Source organism: Chlorocebus sabaeus, chromosome 14 (assembly GCF_047675955.1).
Source record: "Chlorocebus sabaeus isolate Y175 chromosome 14, mChlSab1.0.hap1, whole genome shotgun sequence".
NCBI classification, from domain to species: Eukaryota; Metazoa; Chordata; class Mammalia; order Primates; family Cercopithecidae; genus Chlorocebus; species Chlorocebus sabaeus.
The window spans coordinates 48,398,039-48,408,858 of record NC_132917.1 but is presented as its reverse complement, the minus strand read 5'-3'; the positions used below and the strand labels follow the sequence as shown (position 1 = coordinate 48,408,858).

Here is a 10,820-nt window from a genome sequence, read left to right as displayed (position 1 = left end):
AGATAAAGTCCTCCAGTCGTTCTCTATCCTGTTACCCTATTTTATTATCTTCTTAGAATTTGTCATTAGTTGAAATCATATGATTTATTTATTTACTAACTGTTTTTCATTTCCCCCCACTAGAAACTATGCTCCATGAGGACAGGGACTTTGTCTCTCTGTTCACACTGCTGTCTGCATGTGGAGCGGTATCTGGCACTTTGAAACTGTAACAGAGAATTACTGAATGGAAGAAAACATTTTGAAACTGCCGCCAGGTGCAGATCAACTAGTAAATGCCATTAAAGCTAGAGATACTTTGTAATTTTTAATTGTCCACTAAAACTGCATGAAGCTGGCACGTCCTGTGAATAGGAAAATAAGTATAAACGTAGTCTCTATGACAACTTAACCCACATTTGAGTCACACATAACACTTATATACCTAGTGTTACAGGTCAGGTTCCCCAAGAAATAGACTCTGAGATGGAGATCCGTGTGCAGAAAGTTTACTGGAGAGTGCTATTGAGTTCAACGTTCATGGAAACATTGCAGGAAATGAAGCTAAATGGGCAGAGAGAGAAGCTGGGCTGCCATGTAGTCAGAATGAAGGCTTCTGCCCATGCCCTGGAGAGCTGAAGCTGGGCTGACCTACAGAGTTAGCCCAAGTTGATGCAAAGGGGTCTGTACACCCCTGCCTAGATTCCAGGAAGGAGGCATGACCTCGGGGAAGGCAGCTATCTTCAGCCGAGGCAATTCCCACCTGCTGGGGAAATACATCCTTCAGGTCACAGCACTACCTATCACTACCTTTATCAGCAGAAAAAGGTAACTGGACCCAAACATAGACTTCTAAACAGATAGTCCAAAAATAAAGAAAAATCCTGACTCACATTACTATAGTATAGGAAACCCAGTTGATATTAACGATGTCATCTATAATATCACTATTTTTAATAGAAATAAATGAGTAGGAAATCAGAATGGCATTAATCATTGCTGCAAGTCAAGCAACACATAGATTTTAAAATGCTATTCGAGGGGCACATGTTCTCAGGACCTCCTGAGGGCTGTGTCACAGGCAAAATTTAAATTTTTAAAAATAAAATAAATGATATTAGAAATTATAAAATGTTGCTCATGTGAAAGTCAGAAGGGAAACATAAATTCTGAACTGAACCACCTGTCTGTAATGCAATGTCTAATTTTTATGATTTTTGAAATATTTTCTAGTTAAAAAATACGTTTAGGTCACGTGTGGTGGCTCACACCTATAATCCCAGCACTTTGGGAGGCCGAGGCAGGCAGATCATGAGGTCAGGAGTTTGAGACCAGCCTGGCCAGCATGGTGAAACCCCATCTCTACTAAAAATACAAAAAATTAGCCAGGCGTGGTGGCAGGAGCCTGTAATCCTAACCACTCGGGAAGCTGAGGCAGGAGAATTGTTTGAACCCAGGAGGTGGAGGTTGTAGTGAGCCGAAATCGTGCCACTGCACTCCAACCTGGGCAACAGAGCAAGACTCTGTCTCAAAAAAAAAACCAAAAACAAACAAAAAAAATCTTTTAAACGAGACCAGCAAGATATATCACCATTTCAAGATACTGTGGGAAATATGTGGCAGAGGACATCCATATATGTACTAAACTTGAGGATAAGGAGGGAAAACAAGTTTAGAAACAGATATAAGTGTATGTCCTCCTTTAGTTCATCTGCCTAAGAATGTCTGTCCTAAGTTCATCAGAAGAGCTGATGGCAGACATTTAAAACCACCATAATACCAGGCTGGACATGGTGGCTCACACTTGTAATCCCAGCACTTTGGGAGGCTGAGGCAGGAGGATCACTTGAGACCAGGAATTTGAGACCAGCCTGACCAACATAGTGAGATCCCATCTCTATTTAAAATTTTTGAATAAAACTTTAAGCTACCAATAGGCTAGCCATGGTGGCTCATGCCTGTAATCCCAGTACTTTGGGAGGCCGAGATGGTCAGGTCACCTAAGGTCGGGAGTTTGAGACCAGCCTGGCCAACATGGCGAAACCCCATCTCTACTAAAAATACAATAATAATAATAATAATAATAATAATAATAATAAATAATAATAATAATAGCTGGGCATGGTGGTGCCTGTAATCCCAGTTACTTGAGAGGCTGAGGCAGGAGAATCGCTTGGACCCAGGAGGCGGAGGTTGCAGTGAGCCAAGATCATGCCACTGCACTCCAGCCTGGGTGACACAGTGAGATGCCATCTTAAAAAAAAAAAAAAACAAAAAACTGAAAACTACCATAATAGAGAAACTCGGCATTTCCTAAAGCATGCTGCACAGAATACTATTCCACAAGATAGGGATAAGTGTTTTATATACACACACCCACATAGACAAGACACAATAGCCAATGAATTGGAAAAACTGGGTTAACTAAGTTTAACAAGTTTCCTTATTGCAGGACTTCTTGGGGGCCTTTATTTAACATTAATTTAGTATATGGCATTCCCTAACTTATTTTTTTCTTGGATAATTGTTTGGGACATGTGTTCTGCAGCACATATTTTGAGAAATTGTGCCCTAACATCATAATTTTTCTTATAAATATACTTCTAAAATGTAGATTCATTTTTAACATACTGTTTTTCATTGAGAGCTAAATTTTTAAGTGTTCCCAACATTCTCCAGAAGGGAGAGGAAGTGCTAAGCTCAATGGTGGCCATCAAGTTTCCAAAGCTGAGATCCTCTCTAGGGCAAATCCCACCACACATATACACACACACAACACACACACGATCACAAAAGACAGTAAAACAAATATTTAAAGCCAAATCAGGTCACAGTTCTGGAAGCTGTGGGGTGTACCTGGATGTTGTAGCAAGCTCGCTGCTGAACATGTTTCTGTGGCTGGACATCACTCTCCACCCCCAGAGACCTGACCTCTGTCTTTGAGGCACAGGTGTCAGGCACGGAAAACTCAACAGTAGCAAATGGATACCAATCAGAGGGAATTTCTTGGTCTGATCCAAGCTCTAATTTGTATGACAGACAATGAGGATGATCAAGACCTTGAGGAAAGAAAAAATCAAATAGTCAAAGTATTTTAATGGCCATTGAACATTTCTCTTCAACATAAAAGGCATTCATCTCTCTTACTAAGGAATTTCATTAGCACTGCAGCAGTGCAAATTCCATTTAAACAACATACCATGAAAACCTACGATTTTGCACTAACTAGGGGAAAGCTGTCTACGATTTTTAAGTGCTAGCTTTAAAAGTATGACTTTATTACTGTTTTGAATGAGTGGTAAAAATTTAAAAATAGCAAAAATAAAAAATATATTACTATACGCAGGCACAGATGAACTCCTAAAAACGTTTTCAATTAGAAATATTACTAATATTAATTAGAAATATTACTATATTTAGCAGATTATATTAGTATATAATATATAATATAATCATATTATTACTGTATTATAATACTAATATAATCTGCTAAACATTTATATTAAGCAATATTGTTTAATATTAATGTTTAATTTATATTAAACAATATAGTAATATTGCTAAACTTAATTGTTTTCCTTAATTAAAAGATATGAGTAATATTTATATTAAACATAATCATTTGGCCACAATGTGCTCAAGACCTGTACAAGCCTCTTTCTCTTAGACTAACATCTTATAATTATTAATTTATTCATTTTCTTACAATCTATTTATAGATAACTCAAAAACAAACTTCAGCCCAAATTAAGTCATATTTTAAAATTCTGATTTTTAAAAGCTAAACTTAACTTTTCAGAAAATGTTCCAGGCCAAGAATTCTTTTTTCAGTGGAACAAATTATTTTTCCCTACTGTAATTCTCACTCATCTTTCCAAAATACTTTGACTGGAACAGCTATAGAGAGTGGAAATGGGCATATTGGCCTTGAATATTTTAATCTAATATTGGTTTTCACTCAATTTGTCACTTATTGAGCATCTGTGCTATGCCAGGCCAGGTTCAGTGCCAGACCCAGAGATATTGGATATATTCAAAGATTTTAGATGGGGGTCATAGAGTATGTGTGTGTGTGTGTTATAAGGAAATGAAAAATATTTTCATTGTAATCACTGCAGCAGCTTTACAAACATTCTGTGATCCTGTTGCATTGTTCATGGCATCTCCATATCCAATGTGGCTATCTTTACTTAAATAAATGTATGACATAAGAGTAATTTCAAGAACCAAATTAAATTACTGTACCACTGACATAGCTGGAGAAACAGCATTCCCATCAGAATATAGCTTTAGGCACAAAAACAAGAGTTTAAAGGATTTTACTTAATTCTTAAAAGATAAATTCCCTTTCCTTCCATACAACCTGTTTCTTGTAGAGTGAATAATAGAATTATAAGGCTGTAAAAAGCCTTGAGAAGTCATCAATCAATTAACCAACAGATGCTCATTAGCCATCTCTACCACTTACAGGAAGGGTAGGACAACAGTGGCCTCTGAGGTGCTCTTAACAACCCGGATCACTGCAGGCAAGTGATAACTTCATTCTCATACACACACACCCAGAGAGATTCCACTCCATTACTCTTTCTAGTCCTCTGCCTGCAGTGAGGATACAGTAAGTTCATTTACACTTACTGCAGGCATTCCTCAGTCTTGTTATGGCAAAGTGATTAAGGCTAGGGTTACAAATTGCTTATCTCTCTGAGCCTCAGTTTCTCCATCTGAAAATGTGGATAATGAGGATAACCTGAATCTTATAAGGGCTGTTGTGAGGATTAATCAGTTCATACACATACAGCACTGGGGCTGTAGTATTCTATAGCAATATAGATGAGCTAGACATATTATTTTGTGAAGTGCTATTCAATTATAAAGCCAGCATTGTTTAATTACTATAATTTTGCTAATAAAGAGACTGTGACTGCTACACATTCAGAGTCAAAAACTATACTAGACATGATCTGATTTGATACTCACACTTTATAAGAAAAACTTATTTGGGGAAATTTTACGAGGAAAATTGAAGAAAAGAACTAAACCCAAGTTGAAGACTCAGTGCTACAAAAGTGTCAGAAAAAAAAACCTTTCTACCGCTTTTCTTTAAAAATGGTAAAAGAAAGCCTTTTTCCTTTCCAATTTTCTGGCTTATTTCTTAAGGCTTTTGAAAATGCTAAATGCTCTACAATGTTTAGTAACACACTCCCTCTTCAGACTTTGTGCTCCATAGGGACAGGTGTCATGTCTGTCCTTAGCACAATGTCTGTCATGTTTGGGGCTTCACGGATAATTTGTCAAATTCACCGATTAATGAATAAAAGATAAAGGAAAATCATGTTGTCTCAGTGCTGACCACCAGGGGGAACTGTCCAGCTTTGGTCATTGTTCTCTCAACATCATTCCTTTTCTTCGGACGGGGAATCAGTAAATCACAAAATCTTAGGTCTAGTTGATATCCAGTCCCTCTTGAACCAAAATATTTTACATCTGAAACTGAACTGTTAGAGGACCAAAGGGAATGAATAGCAAGATGATAACAGAAGTGGAGGAGTAGAGAGCAACCAATGTGCTGATGACAGGGCAGAGAAAAAAAGAGAAGAGTAGAAAAATGTGGGAATTAGAAGTAGATATATTTAATTGATCCTCCACCACTCTCATTCCTCTTCATAATTCTGTGCCACCATATACACCTCCTCTGGCTAACCAGCATCCTCATTTGTCTTCAGCTGTATTTCTCTTTCTTCCTTTCTCTCTCTCTCTCTTTCTTCCTTTCTCTCTCTCTCTCTTTCTCTCTAGCACCCCAAAAACAGCCTAAGCTCCTCTGCTGTCATTCACACCTTAGTATGAATGAAGTCTGTGAGCTAGTGCCTCAGGCAAACCTTTGTTGTAAAATGAGAGAACTGCCCACTGTTGAAGGAATACTAAGCATTGACAAGCTGGTTAGAAGGGACATTAAGGGACCAGTACCCCTCCCCTCCTTTCCAGAAATCACAGGTGATTTCCCCAATAAAAAATGTCAATCCTGATCCGTCAAATTCCCAGGAAGGCAAAAGAAAAAAAAAAAGTTTTATAATTAGAGCGTAGTAGACTAGTTTATATGTTCTTGCCAGGTGCGGTAGTTTACACCTGTAATCCCAGCACTAGGAAGGCCAAGGTAGGTGGATTGCCTGAGCTGAGGAGCTCGAGACCAGCCTGAGCAACACGGCAAAACCCCATCTCTACCAAAAATACAAAAAATTAGCCAGGCGTGGTGGCACATGCTGTGGTCCCAGCTACTTGGGAGGCTGAGGTGGGAGGATGGCTTGAGCCTGGGAGGTAGAGGTTGCAGTGAGCTGAGATCTCCCCACTGCACTCCAGTGTTTTCATTCTGTCTCCATTTTCAAAGTATCTTTTCAAGTAATGCATGTTTTTCAGAAACTATCTTGAAAAGGATAAAATTTTAAAGAGTTTTTTAAAAACTTTATGTTCTCTAAATACACAACTGATCTAAAAGTCATATAGAAAAATAGAGAGGCACTCTGGGATCCTGCTGTTCTAAGTGTGTTCCTTGGGCCAGATGCATTGGCATCACATCAGCACTTGTTAGAAACACAGTATTCCAGATCCCACCTGCTCAGTCGGAATCCACATTTTAACAAGGTGATTCCTCGGCACACACAAGTTTGAGAAGCACTGCCTCGGGACAAAGATTTCCTTTCTGCTCCAATCTTATTATTACCATACTTCTCAAGAGGCAAATTAGGTTATAGCCTGCCCTGGCACCCTCTCACTCTCTGCATTGCCCTCCCCACCCCCTCAATGGAGAAGCTTGGTGCAGGGCCCTGTAATCCCAGATATGTCCTGCCCCAAGCCAGGCCCACAGCTGCACCATGCCCTCTGGACGCCACCTGACACAGCCCCACTGTGTTTTCCCTGGGCCTCCTCTTTGTGCACAGACCTGATCTCAATAAAGCAGCTGTGATCCCAAAGGATTTATTCAGTGAATTATCACTGTGTAATTGACTGAAATGCCTGTAAAATGTTGTCCTGTGTGGGCCTAGTGATATGAGAGTTTTACAAAAGAATTCCTGAAGGCCAAGATCAGGTCCAGCCAGTTTCCCTGGAAATGTCCATTCTTGCTATTGTTCTTGGTGAGCTCCACTGCTAATAAATACTCATGGGAGGCCGGGCGCAGTGGCTCATATCTATAATCCCAGCACTTTGGGAGGCCAAACTGGGCAGGTCACGTGGTCAAGAGTTTGAGACTAGCCTGGCCAATATGGTGAAACCCCGTCTCTACTAAAAATATAAAAATTAGCCGGGCGTGGTGGTGCATACCTGTAGTCCCAGTTACTCGGGAGGCTGAGGCAGAAGAATCTCTTGAACCCAGGAGATGGAGGTTGCAGTGAGCCAAGATCACGCCACTGCACTTCAGGCTGGGTGGCAGAGCGAGACTCTGTCTTATAAATAAGTAAATAAATACTCACGGGAAAGCAATAATAGAGCTCTAGAAGACACAGGCATATGCAGAGCAGGGAGGAATGATTCCTGCCGAGGGGATCAGGTCAGTAGTTCTCAACCCTGGCTGCATGAGCCTTTAGAAACATCAATACCTGAGCCTCATCTTCACAGAGCCTGATTAGTAGGGGATGGGGACCAAATATGGGTATGTGTTTGAAGCTTTAATGATGCTAACATGTGGCCAGGGCTGGGAAACAGATTGTAAAAGGATAGGTGATGAGAAGATCCCAGGTGATCTCAGCTAATGGCACATTGCCCACCTATCCACCAAAGCCAGAGTCCCTGACCTTGTCCCATCCCCTCGCTTTCCCTCATGCCCATAGAGAATCTATCATCACTGAGGGGCATCTCCTCTGAATTTGCTCACCCATCTCTTGCCTCTCTCACTGCCACTGCCTTTGCTCAGCATCCCTCACCTCCTCCCAACTTCCCTGTGTCTATAATCTACTCCTAAATCTTTCCTCTGCACTGCACGCCGGCATTTCTGAAACAAGATATGATTCTGTAGCAGTCACACCTGAAAACAACCCTGAGGCCCTGTTGACAGGTAAACTTCACACCCCACAGCATGGCCCACAAGGTCTTCATACACTGGTATCTTCACTCACCACTCCCTCAGCCCCAAAACTTAGGTAAGAGCCCCCACCTACACACCTGTGGTTCTGCTGTTTCTTTCTTTGATGGAAACTCTATTGACTCTCCTAGCCATCAGCTCTTAAGCGAAGCCCTCCCTAGTCCCCAGGCAATTTATCACCCTTTCCTCTGGGATCCCTAAGTGCGTCTGTTTGTCTAAGCCTGGAGCTGTGCACTTTTCCACAGTGCATTTGGGTGGCTGCTTCAGCGTCTGTCTCACCTTCTAGACTGTTAAGCTTCTGATAGAGTAGGAATCATGTCTGTGTCTGTATCTCCTAAACATTCAGCACAGAGCCTATACCTAGAAGAAATTTCGCAGATGTTTGTGGAGTAAATGAGTGAGCCTCCTTCTCAATAAATTATTGTTGATTGAATCAGTTAACTACCCCATTAACTCTGAAAAAAAAATGCAGTGTTATAAACAGGATCATTTTCACAAAAAGCTTCATATATGTCTGCACTCCCAAAGTTAGAAAAGGTGATTGGTATGGTTTCTCAGTTTGAAAATTAAATGTGGTCACCCTGGCCAGGCTTTAGCCAAGTGCTTAGTTCCTTCAGGGCCTCCCGGGGCACCTGCTCTAAGTAGAGCAATAGGAATGGACTACAAAGGGGGCCTGTGCTCTTGTCCCTCTGACATCACGTGCACAAGCCCACAGCCTGAGCCTATTGTGCTTCTCTCTCAAAAGCATAATTACCACTTCAAGTCTATGCAAAAACTGCTTTGGACCTTTTGTTCCAGTCCCTGTGACCATCTCTATAGGATCAACAGAAAACAACAGGAGTTAGTTTACCACCCAGATTTCAGGGGAAACCTGCAGATCCAGGAGGTTCCAATAGGCATTCCAGCCTGCCTGACTTTCTGCCTGCCTCTCTTTCCCTTTTTGTTTAGCAAAACAAAAGCTAATACTCTGATTTTGTTTATACCCTGTAACCTAAAACTAGCGCAAATAACTTTTAGAATAGACCATTTGGAACCTTGTATGAAGACCTCCAAACTGGTTTCTCTGGCATGAAGATGCAAATGGTCCAATTTGCCTCTCTAGCTAAGTTATAAAAGAAAGCAGGGGCCAGGCACGGTGGCTCACACCTGTAATCCCAGCATTCTGGGAGGCCGAGGCGGGTGGATCACCTGAGGTCGGGAGTTCGAGACCAGCCTGGCCAACATGGTGAAACCCCATCTCTATGAAAAATATAAGAAATTAGCCAGGTGTGGTGGTGTGGGCCTGTAATCCTAGCTACTTGGGAGACTGAACCACTAGAATTGCTTGAACCCAGGAGGCAGCGGTTGCAGTGAGCACCACTGCACTCCAGCCTGGGCAACAGAGCAACACTCCATTTCAAAAAAAACACAGAAAGCAGGAAACATTATCTCAGTGGATTGTATCATGGTATGATGGAAGATACCGACCTTCCCTCCCATCACAGCAGAGTTGATCAGAATGTGCTGTTTGAGGCCATTCACTGTGACCACGCTGCACCATCACCACCTCACTCTGCCCTAAGGCTGAGCTATCCTTGCTAGTTTGGGGGAACTGAACATAATTAATGTGATTCTTGAGAACGCTGTGGGGTGAAATTTGGCATTAATGAAGAAGGGTGTGGGGTGTCAGGAAGAAAGACAATGTAGGAACTTCCCTTCCGCACAGGGTCTTGGAGGTCCTCAGCTCACCACGCCTGTGTCTCTCACCTGAAGGATCCTGCCCATAGCTCAAGCTCTCATCAGTCAACAGATGTTAAACCAACAAACAGAGAGTCATGGACAAGGTCCCATGGCCTCCAGGGTGCAGGCAATGCTGCCCCTCAAGTCAATTGTAGTCTGGGGCTTGCTCTTCTGGTTCTACAACTTTACAACACCTGGAGAGCAGTGTTCTTCCCTCTGGCTACACCTTATATCTGGAGAGATCTTCAAACAAATACCTGGTACCTGGCTCCCTCCCCTGACCCCTGCCAGAGATTCTGGTTTAATTAGCATGCAGTGAAGCCTGAACATTGAGATTATCTGAAAGCTTTCAAGTTATTCTAACATAGTCAGGTTTGGCCAAGCATGGTGGCTCACACCTGTAATCTCAACATTTTGGGAGGCCAAGGCGGGTGGATCACTTGAGGTCAGGAGTTCAAGACCAGTCTGGCCAACATGGGAAAACCCATCTCTACTAAAAATACAAAAATTAGCCAGGCGTGGTGGCTCATGCCTGTCGTCCCAGCTACTCAGGAGGCCGAAGCCCGAGAATCACTTGAACCTGGGAGGTGGAGGTTGCAGTGAGCTGAGATCACACTGCACTCCAGCCTGGGCAACAGAGTAAGACTCCATCTCAAAATAATAATAATAATAATAATAATAAAGCCAAGTTTGAGAAATACTGACATTAGGCCACCCCAAAGAAAAATGCTTCCTCTGAAGTCCACAGCCTGGAGGGTCCTAGATGAGCTTAAATTTCTCTGAAGGACTACAGCAGCTGTGAGCCATCTGGAAACAGGGATCAGATTTTTATTTATCTTTACCCCCAGCACTTGATGTGGCACTTGGTACACAGTAAGTGCTCAGTAAAGATTTGGATGGATGGGCCAGGCGCAGTGGCTCATGCTGTAATCCCAGCACTTTGGGAGGTCGAGGCAGGAGGATCACAAGGTCAGGAGTTTGAGACGACCCTGGCCAATATGGTGAAACTCTGTCTCTACTAAAATACCAAAATTATCCAGGCATGGTGGTG

General features: G+C 42.0%; 1 protein-coding gene across 4 annotated transcripts in view; it reads right to left on the bottom strand.

The window, feature by feature from the left end:
• STON1 (stonin 1) overlaps positions 1 to 10,820 on the bottom strand; it is a 147,106-nt gene that overhangs the window by 85,814 nt on the left and 50,472 nt on the right. For all 4 annotated transcript variants that reach the window (XM_038006916.2, XM_038006915.2, XM_038006913.2 and 1 more), the window contains one exon: positions 2,836 to 3,038. In XM_038006916.2, the coding sequence (XP_037862844.2) occupies positions 2,836 to 3,038 (203 nt within the window). The remainder of the gene's footprint in view (positions 1 to 2,835; positions 3,039 to 10,820) is intronic.